Source organism: Psammomys obesus, unplaced genomic scaffold (assembly GCF_907164565.1).
Source record: "Psammomys obesus unplaced genomic scaffold, mPsaObe1.curated_primary_1811, whole genome shotgun sequence".
NCBI classification, from domain to species: Eukaryota; Metazoa; Chordata; class Mammalia; order Rodentia; family Muridae; genus Psammomys; species Psammomys obesus.
The window spans coordinates 31901230-31916592 of record NW_026592118.1 but is presented as its reverse complement, the minus strand read 5'-3'; the positions used below and the strand labels follow the sequence as shown (position 1 = coordinate 31916592).

General features: G+C 43.7%; 1 protein-coding gene across 1 annotated transcript in view; it reads left to right on the top strand.

Moving 5' to 3' along the window:
- Pon1 (paraoxonase 1) overlaps window positions 1–14786 on the top strand; it is a 24441-nt gene extending 9655 nt beyond the window's left edge. Inside the window, exons 5-9 of the mRNA XM_055612644.1 lie at window positions 2122–2248; window positions 5108–5308; window positions 6748–6829; window positions 10736–10864; window positions 14405–14786. Of these exons, the coding sequence (XP_055468619.1) occupies window positions 2122–2248; window positions 5108–5308; window positions 6748–6829; window positions 10736–10864; window positions 14405–14563 (698 nt within the window). The 3' untranslated portion in view covers window positions 14564–14786. The remainder of the gene's footprint in view (window positions 1–2121; window positions 2249–5107; window positions 5309–6747; window positions 6830–10735; window positions 10865–14404) is intronic.
- Window positions 14787–15363: the final 577 nt, after the last annotated feature.

Genomic DNA, 15363 nt, shown 5'->3' with positions numbered 1-15363 from the left:
AGCCTCTAGCCCCAGAGAATTGAATTCTGCTGGCTCCAGGGTGAGGGCGGCTGGGGCAACAATAAGACTTGTCCAGGTGACAAAAATGCTAATGTATGCTCACTGTCTCCACTCCCTCCTCCCCCCCCCTTTACTCTCTTTTTCCTGTCCTTCCTTCCATCGTTTCTTCCTCCTGCCTCACTTTTTTCTCTTACCCACTGTCTCCTTCAGGAGCATCACCCCTCATGACTTTCCTGCTTCTCTTTCGGCCAGCTTCCCTCATCAGTCACAGCTCTCTGAGCAGCGCCTCATAGTCTCAGCTCAACATTTTACCGCCTGTTTTTTTTTTCTCTTTCAGACATTTCAAACTATTGTCACTGTGCCTATATTCTAGGAGAATACCCCCAAAGATAGGAAATGGGACAGAAGTTCTAAAGGGAAAATAATATTAATAACCTAAGATTCTTCCTGAATACTTTTGTGTTCCTCTCGTCTGACCACTTTAAACTGAGAATGTCAAAAAGTGATTATATGTGTGTGTGTACACATATACTTGTCAATGGTCTTTCTATACACACACCCAATCTTTGCCACTTTAATTTCGTCTCAAAATATTTTAGGTGCAAAGAAATATAGTGTTTGCCATGTGTATACTTTTAAAAATGAAACTGATGTGGTATTGCCAAACCCTTTTGTAGGTGGCTGTCACTTTCGGGACTTCGTCCCAGGCTCCCTTTTGTGTCTGTGCACTTAGATTCACTTTCAGGCTCTTGGATTCTGTTGCATGAGACTTCTGGAACATCACCCATTTGCTTTTATATAAGGAGGGTTCCTTCCTTCTTTCTTTCCTTCCTTCCTTCCTTCCTTCCTTCCTTCCTTCCTTCCTTCCTTCCTTCCTTCCTTCCTTCTAGAAGTAGAATCTTTTCCATACAATATGAATTCTGGTTTTAATCCCCACTCCTACCTGGAGATTTTGTCTGGGGATTTTTTTCCCCCTGGTCATCAGCTTTTGATACATCCTGTCCACTGCCTCCCATGCCCTGTCCTGTCTTTATTTGGTCAGTGTTATTCTGCTAACACTGTAAACCAGCATTCCTTCTGTAAGCCTCAGGGCCTGTTAGTCCATGCTCATGGTCCCAGGAGTTTAAACTCTGACCCTTCTGTAATTCCCAGCAAGACTGCTCCTGGCCTCTCCTGTGACCTTAGCTCCCCCACTTTTCCTTCTCTGGGCTCTAATCACAATTTCACTATGAAGGGACTATATCAAGGAGCATATTCTCTTCCCTCAACCCATCAGCTTATTTCTCCAGGTATACACGTGGTTTCCTGTTGCTTCATTTAGGTCTCTGTTCTAATAACATCTTTTTGGAAAGAAGGTCCCTGTGTGACTATCATGGAGACACCAAATTACCCGCTGGCTCTTTATCATAGTATGATATCCCTTTGCAGTATTTAAGTCTAACAACAATTAAAAATACGTGTTTGTTAGATGGGCCAATCAAAAATATCTGAGTTGGCTTTTCTATTCACATCAGCTAAACAGTGTATCATTTACTTTAAATGCCAATTTGATGATGTCAGAGGCTTCCAGAGATACTGCTGCCTTCTCTACCACTCAGAGCACTTCCTTTTATGCCCAAAGTCCCCTCCCCCACTCTCACTCTCACTCTTCCTGAGGCATTGGTCACCTCCCACTATGTAAATTACACGCAAGCTCACTATCCCCTGTGTAAATTCCACGCAAGCTCACATCTATTGTGTTCTTTGCACACCGTCTAGTCCAGTTCTGACACCCTCAGTCCTTTTGCCTCAACTCAGGGTCCCAGGACGATCACTTGTACTTTTCAGCTGTCTGGAGTTTCTATGCTGGTGATGTTCATTCTGAAGTTCAGTGATTTTTTTTTCTTTTTTCTTGTACAGTTGTGAGTTTTTAGAGGTTGTCACTAGCTTTTCCTTTAGCCACTTTTCTTGGGAGCAATCAAGAATGCTTTACAAAGATGAAAATATTCCATCCGCCTGACATCCTAAGTACCAGTTGGATGTGGATTGAAATTGCTTTGGGGAGAAAGAACTGACGGCTGAGAGCTTCGCTAATGCTTCCAGTTTTTTTTTTTTTCTTTTTCTTTTTTCATCTTCTCTTAGATAATGTCGTGTACCTGCTAGTGGTAAGCCATCCAGACTCCTCATCCACTGTGGAGGTGTTTAAATTTCAAGAAGAGGAAAGATCACTTCTGCATCTGAAAACCATCACACATGAACTTCTGCCTAGGTACTGAGGCGCCGTATAGGGACAACTCCCTGAACTGTGAAAGACGGCTTATTCACGTTTAGCTTTTCACCGGGGCCAGGGCAGATTCACCTCTTCTGGTTGTTCTTCTTCAGAATGTTTTGAAACCCTTGGGACCTTACGAGTGGGTTCAGTTCCTTCTTCCCTCATCTACCTCATGCTGGGTGGACACTGTAGCAGGGCTTCTGTGTTCAGTATCTCTATTCAAGCCATTCCATGAAATTTTTTTTTTCAAAAAGTGCATCTTTACAAGACCAATCTCAGAGAGTCCTGTGATTTCCAGACACACACACCCAAAAGGAGATTCCAAACCAAGTGCACCTTAGACATCCTCACACTGCATCTAGTAGTGATGTGTTGTGCACTATTTATGGGAATACTGGGTTCCATATTGGATTCCTGGACCATATAATATATAGGAAAAATAGATATCCAGGGATCTCAATTCTGGTCAACCCAATAAAGTCAACCTTCTTACTTAGCCTATGAAGAATTGGTCTATGGGGCCAGTGACATATTTAAGACAATCTTATCTCCACAAATAACTGTTATAACGTTTGCTATGGTTCTCTAGAATTCTAGCATCTTCTTGTATAGTTTAAGAACAGCATCCACCCACCTTGGTTTTTGTAAATTTATATCTGTGTGTGCTGCTGGCCACTAGCAATGTCTTTGCTTCTAGCATGCACAATTTTTCCTGTGTCTCTCCTTTCCTTCCTCATGTGGCTGGTATAAAGATGAGGAAACTGAGAGTGAACAGCTGTTAAGTTACTGAATAAGGTTTGACTGATCCAGTTATTGTCCAAGTAGGAATCAAGGCCCATGCTCTCTGCACACTCAGGATGAGATCGAGTGGAGAGGATAGGTTAGAGGTAGATTATAAGTAGAAGTTTCTATTTATACAGCAAATGTATTTTAGGGGATGGGGTATAGCTCAGTTGAAAGGGTGCTTTCCCAACATGTACAAAACCCTGAGTTCAATCCCCAACACTACCTAAGTCAGGCAAGGGGGCATGAGTCTGCGGTCTTACCACTGGGAACTCAAGACCATCCTCAGCACTTAAGGATTTTGAGGTCAGTGCCAGGGATACAGGATACTCTCTCTTTCTCTCTCTCTCTCTCTCTCTCTCTCTCTATATATATATATATATATATATATATATATATACACACACACATATATGTATATATAAATTTTTTTTAGTTACCATTTAATATTGGACACTTCAAGTGTTTCCAACTTTACAGGACAGGCATATATACATTTTTTCCTGCGTCAGACGTGAAAATATTGTGTATTGACAGCATATAAGTAACAGAGTGCCACAGTTCACTAGAATTTGTCTCTCTCTACCCAAGGATTAGTCACGCACATTTGTGCCTTTGTATTTTAGGGTTGTTTATGCTATTAATATTTGAATTACTGAATTTGTCATAAGCTAATCATCTTAATAACAACATCGTGGCTATTATTATTGGCCTATTCTGTACTCAAGACACTATGGCAAGGCCTTTGCACTTCCAGTTTCATTTCGTCTTTACCCAACATGCCAAGAAAGAACACTGAGTTTCAGGAAGTAGCTCCAAGTTAGGTGACATGCTGTGGTCCCACATTGTGACCATAGCGGGAAGACCCAGATTCCAACAGTTTACCAAATTTCTAAGCTATTACTCCAAACTGCTTCCATCTGCTCCCTTTCCATGGAGAGCAGCATACTAATTTCTAAAAGCTGCTTTAAAAAGAGAAGTAGAAGCAGCTTGTCACGTTTTGCCCAAAAACCTGCACAGACTCATCCTAACTCCACGCACTTTTCTTTCACTGTGGTAATAGTAGCTGCTGTTGATGGAAGGCTTAGTGAGTCTGGCTCCCTGCAAAGCTGACAGCATTGTCTCATTGTTATTCCCACCGTGATTTCCACAGCGGAGGCTTTTCTAACGAGCCGTGCAACTTTGAGGGGAAAATCGTTTAAGCTCGCTTCACAGATGAGAAACTGAGGATCCTTGTACCCCGGTCGCTCACTCCGGTGCTCTGGCTGCGTCAGAGCTGACGCATTTGCCACAAGGCACTCTGCAGTAGAGCAAAGATAATTTTCTCTCAGATCATTCCCTCCCGGGAACTTCCGTCACCTCAATCAGCAAGAAATGACTCACTTATGTGTTTGCTATTGTACCTATTAAAGCTGAAAAATAGACTCATATATCTTACATTTTCAGCAGCACAGAGAGAATCCTAATGGGAAGGAAAAGAGCCCAACACCTATTTCTGAACATTCTTGTTCACAGACTCTTTCAGTTAACGGCTAGGAAACTTTATGGCCGATGATGAAAGAGGCCATCATCCTTCCTTCACTGATAAGGAAATTGAGGCCACAACATGTGAAAGGATTGACCCTCCCCTAGATCACATAGCAAATAATGCTGGAACCACGGAGCTACCAGGTCACTGTACTCTGTGTTACAATGGGTTTGACTGACTTGAGTTCATGCACGTGTGCTGATTTGCCTTGCCCTTCTAATGATCTCTGGCTTAATTCAGTGTTTACTAAACATACACACACACACACACACACACACACACACACACACACACACTCACACACCAGTACATTTACACTACGGCTAGTATGACTTTCATATCTCAGTGCTAACAATCACATCTTATTGTCTTCGGAGATGGGCTAGGACTGATGTGTCATAGTGATTCTGGGCTATGTCTGACGGTGTAATGACTCCATCTCATATTTTGGTTTTAAGACTAGACTTTGATAAATGCCGATGCACAATTCTATAATGTGTGCTGTCTCTCTGTGTATAATAGCGTGTATTTTTTTTTAATTGCAGCATCAACGACATTGCTGCTGTTGGGCCTGAGAACTTTTATGCCACAAATGATCACTATTTTACTGACCCATACTTACGGTCCTGGGAAATGTACTTGGGTCTGTCATGGTCCAATGTTGTGTACTACAGCCCAGATAAAGTCCATGTGGTCGCAGAAGGATTTGATTTCGCCAATGGCATTGGCATTTCCCTTGATGGCAAGTATGTGTACTTTCTAGAACACAATGGGTTTGCTTCAATTCTTCTTATATGGTTTTAGTACAAGTAATATCAATATGATTATCTGTTGTGTTATGTTAGTAAGATGAAACTGGAGAAAATGTAAAAACTACCAATTCTTGAGTGTATACAGTACGTAGTTTGGGTCTGTAACATGAAAAGAGTCTTGTACCAGAATGTAAAGCAAGGCACTGGTTCGCTCATCAGAAACTCTTACTCTTTTAGTTTCTTTTCTATTGCTGTAGTAGAACACCCCAACCAAGGAAACTTACAAAAGAAAGCATTTAATTGTGGGCTCACAGTTCCAGAAGGTGAGTCTGTGATGAGTGTTGCAACAGACAGGCAGGTGAGGTGCTGGAGAAGTAGCTGAGAGCTTACATGTTGAGGTGTGGTAGGGTGCTAACTGGGAAAGCCACAGGTTTTTTAAATGTCAGAGTCCATCCCGAGTGACACGCCTCCTCCAACACATCTCCTAATCCTTCCCAAACAGTTCCACCAACTCCGGAATGAACATTCAAATATATGAGCCTGTGGGGACCACTCTCATTCAAACCACCATACTTTTGTATGAAAGAGTCAATGTATCTGTTAGTGATGTGGTCTACTATTTCGGGTTGGTTTTGCAGCAAACAATTCACAGAGCACAGATCACTATCGGCCTGGGCACCACACTGTGGGTAGCATTGATGTGCCTATAAAACCTGCCCATCGTTCACGTCTATACCCTGCCTCATCTTACCTCATCAAGAATTTCACAGCATCAGTAATACAGAAAACAGTAAAGTGGACAGTTTTCTGTCGTTCATTTTGTGTCTGATCCTCACAGAAGGGAGTTAACACACCACTTTTCCCACTGTTCTAGAATGTACTGTGCTGAGTCTCAGACTCTTTTTGGTGTATGGTGATACACTTTGTTCATATGACCAACCCCATGTTTGGATCAGACTGAGAGCAGGAAGAGAGGAAGACTTCTCTCCACTGAGGCCAAACACTTATCTTCTCTCATACTTTCTTGGCCTAAAAAAAAAAAAAAAAAGAAAGAGTACTGGCATCAAGAAGGTGTCCCAGTGCTCCCCAAAACCTGAATTTACGACCTGTTGACATGCAGAACCTTTGGCTTGCCACTGGGTTGACAAATCAGAGGGAGAAATGCGCAATGCAAATATTAAGAGTAGGTGTTAGCACCGAGTTCCTTCTCTGCTGATCAAGGATTAGTACCTTGCCACCTTCCTGATGACTTCCCAGTGAGTAAACACTTTGTGCTCTATAGATTACATTGAACTCTTTCAGAATCAGGTTTTGCTTTGAGAGAGATTCCATTTTTCTAGTTCCTGAGCAAAGTCCTGCTCCAAGATGAATTATCACAGCTTACCTTTTGGCATTACTCTAAGTGCTTTTATGGAGCTCTTTCTTCTTTGAAGGTATGTCTATATAGCTGAGTTGCTGGCCCACAAGATTCATGTGTACGAAAAGCATGCTAATTGGACATTAACGCCATTGAAGGTAAGCTGTATTAACACTATAAGTGGGCAGAGTGATAATTAGATTCTAATTGATTTGTGAAATTAAATGTGAGGAGGAGGGAATTCTCTGATTGGAGTGGGTGAAGAGCAATTGCTTACTTATTTATTTAGAGCCGTAAGTATGATCATGTGTTTGTCGTTCACTTTTATTCCATGGTAGAACGGAAAACAGCAAGCCAAGCTTCTCACCCAGGGGACTGGGTCACTTTCTGCTCTAGAGAATTTTAGTATGTTTTTTCTAGCTCTCTTCCTACTTTCTTCTTCTTCTTCTTCTTCTTCTTCTTCTTCTTCTTCTTCTTCTTCTTCTTCTTCTTCTTCTTCTTCATCCTTCTCCTTGTCTTTCTCCTTCTCTTCGGCTTCCTCTTCTTCTTGTCCTCTCCCATTACTCTCTCTTTCTCTCTCTCTCTCTCTGGTGACAGAGATGCCAAGAAATAGTCTCCCATTTGTAGTTCACTTAAGACTCCCCTCTGCAACAGCCACTGTTTTGCAACAGCCACGTGCTCACAGTGGCTGTATGGGCGACCTGGCTACTTCCAGATCTGCCCTCACTGGCCCCTTTACTGCTGTTCCCCAGGACTCGGCAGCAAACCCTGAGCCCCTGTCTTTCCTGTGCTCTCTCATCTTTCACTGCTTACTGATAGGACACTACAGTGAAACCTTCCCTAACAACCCAGCTACAACTTGAGCTCCCCCCATTTTGCCATAGACCCTGACTCCCTAATGCCTTAATTCTTGCTTTCAGTGTTTATTACCACGACATCACAGACTTTACTAGTCTTCTTTATTATCTGAAGGATTCACCAGGACAGATTTTTTTTTCCCATTTGTTACAGGAAGGGTCCCTAACATCTAATAAGCAACAAGCAAACATTTGTTTAATGGCTATGGTAAGGCTCACTGCATGTCAGGGCTTTACCTTTTGTCCCTACTAATTCTGGTCTAGGCTAAGTTTTGCTCAGAAAGTGTAATTGCATAAAGGGGAATGAAGGAGGCTTATGCCATTAGAGCATTATGAAGTGGTCCCTGTCCCTCAGAGCCACAAGGCACCATGCTGCCAGCACCCATGCCCACAGCATGAAGCACTGTCACTGCCAAATGCATGACTGTTCCTGTCACCATTTCTCAGGGACTGTCACCAGGGGCTTCACTCAGAGAAAATTGCTTCAAAGCAACATCAAATCTAACATCATGTTTGACATTAAAAATCATCGGCAGAGCTAGTTTAATATTAGCTGCAGAGAAACGAAATTTCACACACTCCAACTGGCTTAGGGAATAAAAATAATACTTCTGCAAGGTGAAAATTAAGGAGTTTTGCAATAAAACTCAATTCACTATAACTCAATGTGGAATGCAAGGGCTTTGCTCTGTAAGGGCGGGGGTCAGAGCTGGCTTCCTCATTTGATAACAGGACAGGGCCATCTCTCATCATTCCAACCAACCTAGCAGAAGCCACCCTGTCAAATGCAGTGACACTCGTTCTTTGGAGGATCATGGGATTTAATATTAGTCCAGTAATACTTCAGAATGCCAAGAGACTTGAGCAACATGCTGAAGTTCATTATCAGATCTGTGATGAAAGTGAATGCTGTATGTCCTGCCCAAAGTCTTACAAAGGAAGGAGGCATGGATGGGCCTTAAGACATGCTAAATGAAATAAGCCACACACAAAAGGACAGATATGATTTCACATCCCTGGGTCATCCACAGTAGCTCACATCTGTAATCCCAGCACTCAGGAGGCAAAGACAGAGGGATTCTGAGTCAGAGACTGCTTTGAGTCATATAACAAGATGTAACTCCCCCCAAATAATTTTAATAATTAAAATACTTTAAATTTGCTGGGACAACGGGACGGTAATTACCAGAAGCTGAGAAACGAGGAGTGACCATTTCATGGCTGCAGAGTTTCTCCTGAGCGGATTGAAAGTTCTAGAGCTGGCTGCTGGGGGCAGCCACACAGGCATGAGCCTGTACCTGCTGCTGCTGAGCTGTCCACGTGGAAATAGACATGTACATGACACATGGTCTATTACCTGTGTTTTAACACTGTGAAAAGAGCCCCCCCCCCAACCAAGACTCTAAGATTCAGAATTTGCCACATTGCAACCAGCTGGAGTTCTAAGAATGTTGGGGGGGGGGTGTTAACGTTAAAAACAGACCCCAGCTCTTTAGGGCATTTCTTCTAGGCAGTTCTGGGGATTGAATCCAGGCCCCATTAGGGAAAGAGGCAAGCACTCTGCTGCTGTTACCTCACTCACACTCCATCCAGTGTCTTATTTAGACTTGAGTATCTTCCACACGTCTTTGTGGCAAAGCGAGAGCACATGCCTGTTGCAATGCTTTTGATTTTATTTTACTATTTTATTTTATTAGCATGACTAGGCACTAGATATCTACAGGGCAAGACTTCCTGTCTGGATCCAGATCAGGCTACCTGCTGGATGGTGGCTGGTCTTGGCAGAAGCTATGTCTGTCCAGTTCCCTGTCTGCTCCAGGTGCGGAGCTGAGTGCCTCGCACAGTAATTACGTGGAGAGTGGATGCACTCCAGAGTGGATGCACTCCAAAAGTCCTCCCTGTCCCTTTCTCACCTCTACAGGTGTTCTCAGCAGGCTTCCATCCGCCATGGAGTTTGCCAGCTGCAAATTCCCTGCTCCATGCTAACAGCACAACACTAGATAACACCTTTTTCTCACTTAAAGAAGTTAATGGAAGCCTGTGAGCAGAGAGCTGAACCTGGGGCAGATGGCCCCTGGGGCCTGGCAAAGAGGCAGGAGTAGAGGCAGTAGATTTTGACCCGTGGCTGTTTGCTCAACCTCCTCCTGTGGGTCATGCTGTCTGTTTGCAGGCTGAAGGGCGACAGTTTTCCCTGACAGTGAGAGCGAGGCTCTGCCAGCTTGCCTGAACCCTCTAATCCTTTTGTGGACGTGTGGGGACAGTTCTCATTTTGAGCAGGGAGCAGAGGGCAGCAGCAGCACAACGCAGTGGCCTACCCACGCTCCCGCCTTTTCAGAGAGTCACGACCGCTTATTTTCAGGGTCCCTGGGTACTGAGATCCTCTTGGCCTCAGAAGCACACGGTAGATGTTGTTTCTCCAATGAGAGTTAGAGGTAAACAAATAGATGGGATTTCTTCCCGGTGGTAGAAGGCAGCCAGGATGATGAATGGAGGAATTAGGAATCGTTGCTATTATTTATGACGCCGGCGCAAAGCCACGACAGCAATCTGTGCAGCCATCATGCATTTGCAGCTTATATTTAGAGAAGAAACAGCAAAAGAGCAGCGAGTGGAATAACATCAGGAAACAAAAGAACAAACTTTCCCTCAACTTCGAGGCAAAAATTAGACCCTGGGTGGCCATTTCTTTCCTGGCTACACAGCCTCTGATTAGCCATGAAGGAACTTAGATTTCCTCCACGTTCCTCCTCAGAAATGAATCTACATTTCTTGCTTCGTTTTGAAGTATTTGTAAACATATCACATGCTCGTGTCTCTTTAGAAAGGATGGATTTATGCTACACTCAATTTTGTTTGTTTTGGGTTTATGTACAGATGGTTTTAGTTAACTCTTAAGACTCCATATTTGTTTTGTCAATTGTCCCTTGTACCCGGCATGCCTTTGAACCCCCACAGAATGCTGGCATAGCCAGAAGGCCAGATGCATCCTTGAAGTGAAGCTGAAGCGGGATGAATTGTGTACCTTGAATCAGCTCCCTAAAATAGGAGGACTGTCTCCGGCTGGTTCTTTGTAGCTTCACTCTTTATCCTTTGGGATGAATTGTGTCCCTGGGAACAGCCTTCTAAAACAGGAGGATAGTCTCCTTTGAATTGTCTGTGGCCAGCCTGTCATATCTTCACTCTTTCTCTCTCTTTTAACTCTGGCAGGTCCTCGACTTTGACACCCTTGTGGATAACATCTCTGTGGATCCGGTGACAGGGGACCTCTGGGTCGGTTGCCATCCCAATGGGATGAGGATCTTCTTCTATGACTCAGAGAACCCTCCTGGCTCAGAGGTTAGTTTGCAAGGTGAACTGGATGCAGGGACTAGCTCTAACTACCAATTTTCAACTGAAAACACAATTCTCACTTGTATGTGCACATAGAGAAGGCATGTGATAGATGATCCAGGAATCCAGAAGTCAAAAGACAAGAGTCCAGAAGGAGCACAGCTAATCCTTTATGACTGGATAATTTTTTGGGGGGGGTGTTGGTTTACAAAAATGTGGGCACCTTTGTATAGGTACATCAACAGGAGATGAAACAGTAACACAGGGCTCTCTGTGTGTGTGCACTCCCACACACAAAATAGCTGCCAAAACCAAAAGGAGAAGGGGATGAATAGCGTGTTGGGAGTGTAACTCAGTGGAGAGTACTTATCCAGCATGCGTGAAGCACTGGGAAAAAGCAACCCTATCATTGGAAAAATAAAAACAAGACAAAATGAACACAAGTAAAAATAAACACACAAACAAAAATGGAGTGGTATTTGAAGGAAGCAGGCAGCTAGCTGAGAATTTAGCCAGCCAGGAGTCATCTGCAGAGACAAAAACACTGGGGTTGAGCCTCTACTTCGCCTCTTCAGACCTTTCAAGCATGCAAGAAGGTGAGCTGAAGAGCCCCTTCCAAGCAGGCCTCCGTACAAGTCAGCCTGGGGAGCACGGGCCTAAAGGGCGGTGGTGAAGGCTTCCAGCAGGAGGGTGCCAACATCCTATTTCATTAGTGAGTTCCCCATCCTAGGAATTCATAATACTTAAAAAAAAATACAATGGTGTCACACTGCTAGGCTGTATCCATTTGCTATCCATTTCTCCATATAACTTTCCCTTCCCTGGCATTAGTACCCATCTAGGGTATCACTTCAGCCTCTCTTGGTATCTCTGATGGACTGCCTCTGTGGTTCCCACGGATACAACATCCATAGATGCTGAAGTTCTTCATATGAAGTTATGTGGCATTTTAGCATGATCTACACACATCCATCTTCTTGCACACTTTGCTTTCTTTTCGCATATGTGTGTGAGTTTGTGTACCTACATATATGGGCACCTACAGGAGGTGGCCAGAAGTCCATGTCGGTTATCTTCAAAGCTGCTTTTTCACCTAATGTTTTGGGACAGGGCTTCTCGCTGAACCAGGCTGGAAGCAAGGCAGGGAACTACCTCCCAACACTGGGATGACAAGCTCAACTCTCCGAGAGCAGCTCTCTATGGGACGCCAGGGATCTGAACTCAAGCACTCATGACCACACAGCGAGCGTCCACAGGAACATCTCCTCAGCCCGCCTGTGTATTTAAACCTCTCTACATCTCTCATGAGGCCTGACACACACATAGATAAACACCTATGCTGCCTAATTTAAAAGATCGTGACAGAAAAAGGAAAATTTATATGTGCTCTACATGTAAGTGTGTATAACACACACACCTATTTCAATCTGCGACCACTGAGGTCTGCAGATGTGGAACCTATGGAGAAGGCTGACTGTACAGGAAGTACAGAGGGCCAGCATATGGCCATCCTATCTACACATACCCAGGGAGTCTTCACCTCTCTTAGCTATAGCACTCAAAGATCCTGTTTGCCCATTGTCTTCATCTTGGCAGCTTACTTTGAATTGATTTACAGTGCAAATAATAAAAATTGGAAACCCATTTGCCACAGGCACTTGCACATTTACCATGACTGATCCACTTTCCCCTATGTTATCACATTTGTTTATGTATTTGTGTTTCTATGTGTGCGCACTCGTCTGTTCATGCCATGACACACACGTGGAGCTTACAGGACAATTTGGGACAGGTGGATCTCTCCTAACATGTGGCTCCTGGGAGGTGTACTCAGGCTGCCAGGCTCTTCAGGCGTCACTCACTGGATCTCACTGCCCCTATTCTGAGTTTTTAATATGTGGGAACTATATGTGTTATTTTATCCAACAACATGCTATTACTCTTTTGAAGGAATACGTACTTTGAAAGCCTGGCTTTAAATCAGTCTTACCCAGAATGATGGACACACACACACACACAAAATATCTCCCTATATCTTAAAAAAAAATCTAATATGAATGGATCATCTAATTTTCAAACTCACAGGAAATTATGATTGGGCTTAATGTTAATAATCTCTTATGCCTTTTGCTAGGCATTTTTTTTTTTTTTTTTTTTTTTTTTTTTTTTTTTGCTATTAGCTTTGCTCAGTGGTGTATTTGGTAGAATTGAAGAAATGTATGCCGTTAAGTGTTCAGCATGTAAAAAAGCTGAGCAGAAGGTTCAGTTCTAACTGTTCTTGCTTGTTAGTGCAGCCGATGAAGTTGGGGCCTTTGCTCTAGCAGGGATTTGTTTTGTTGTTCTGGAAAAAAATTTGCTTCCGTTCTAATGGTGAATTTGGTAAGGGAAATAATAAATAATTTGAACGCCCTCTCTATTGTACTGCCCATAGATACTGAGATACTGCCGTAGATAACTGTTTCTTTTTTGTAAGTAACATGTTAACCTTGCAGCAGCTTCCTAAGACGTGTCTGCAGGGCTAGCTTTGTTACAAGTCATTTGGATCCTCCCTCTGACCTCTTATATGCCACACAGAGTGTTCTGTAGTAACAGATTTCTCTTTTTCAAGTCACAATATTTTATCCTTGTCAAAAGAGAATGTAGAAGAAATTTGGTCTCCCCCATCTAAATCTTCATGGAGACATCAACGGTAAATGAAAGACCCGAGCCTTGGCCCACAGCCACTGCCTCAGTAAGACCCTCTTCGTATTAGGTTTTATTATGTAAACTTGTTTGGTTACCCAAAAGGAGCAGGTACTAGCTATGCCGTATGGCGAATTTAACATGAACTACGTGGTCAATAATGATGTGATGAAATTTCTCAGCAAAGCGAAGGAAACTAAACTTAAAAATCTTTTCTACTTAGAGGTAGGACCTTAATCTCAAAAGGGCGTGTAGGTGTGCTACAGAGAGGTGGCTTCTTGGGTCATGCTTTCACTCTTGTCTACATTATAAAACAAGACATTCTGAGGCATAGCGGTGCATACGCACCTGGAATCGCAGAATTTAAGAGTCTGAGGTGGGAGAAGTGCAAGTTCAAAGTTAGCCTCGGATATATAAGAAAGACTGTCTCATAGCTAATCAACCAACTGAGCAACCAATCAAATCATGACTCCCCAAGCAGAAACTCAGTGTAAGCCTCCAAGTTCCTAACTTCCCTGAAAAAATGCACAGAATGGACCCAAATGCCAGTAAGGAAACCATACAGCCACTGCTCACACCTCCTCTCCTCTCTGACATTGACTGTGTTCCTTAGTGTGCCCTAATGTCTCACATCAGGCTGTGTTGCTCGCTACACGCCCTGCCTTACCCGTGTGTGTTCATAGGCCTGTTCCTAGTGTTAAAGATCACGTGATCAGAACCCAGCCAATCGCAGACGAGGAAACAGCTCTCTTGACTGATGTAATTTTGTGAGATAATGTGGCTGAAGGGGAGACAACGTCAGGTTTAAAGCTGACTGAAGCGACTTAGCAAACTCTTAACCTCTCGTCGTCGTTTCCTTGATAGGTGCTTCGGATCCAGAACATTTTATCAGAAGAACCCAAAGTAACTGTGGTATATGCAGAGAATGGCACGGTCCTGCAAGGCACGACAGTTGCCTCGGTCTACAAAGGAAAACTGCTGATCGGCACGGTGTTCCACAGAGCTCTTTACTGTGATCTGTGACAAGCGGGGTGCGCCCAGGTCGTGGAGACAGAGCCCGTTATTTCAATCTTCGGCCGTATTTTAAGGTGCCTGCCTCAGTGGTGTGTGTTGACTTGGTCTCAGACTTGAGCAGGCATGAGAGGGTTTACTGGCCATAAATGCTAAATAGCAAGAATTTCTTGAATGTTAGCCTAGGACTTACTTGAAGACTTCATTTACCAATAAAACCTCACTTTCACCAAAATGGGTACATTTCTCCAGTCCTACATACTTTGTGATATGATTCATATGAAATGTTCCTGCAGGCTTACATGCTGAATGTTCAGTCCTCAGCTGGGGCCAGTATTGAGAACTTCAGGAGGCAGTACCTCACTGGTGGACGTATGTCACTGAGAGGTTACCCTGGTCCTCACAGTGCTCCTCTTAGCTTCCTCTGTTCGCTGTGAGGTGAGGTTCTGCCAGATGCTAGGGCTGAGTTGCTGTCTTACTGCAGGCCCAGAAACTACGGAGCCACTTGCGGACTGAAGCCTCCTAAAAGAGCCAGAACGAATTTTTTCTCCTTTCAGTTATACCAGGCAGTCTGTCACGGCATTGGGAAAAGTCAGTGATGCCTTGTATGGAACTCCAAACACACTTTCCCTTTCACACACACAATTCCTGAAACCACCTAAGTGTCTTTGTGCATTGCAAGTTTTTCCTTAAGAAGAGAGTATGGTCGACTCTGGGGACTCTTGGGTCACATAGGGACTTCAGGTATCTATCGTAAGTGTCATCGTTAGGACAGCTCTCAACATCTCGGGGGCCAGTGGATGGACTAGCAC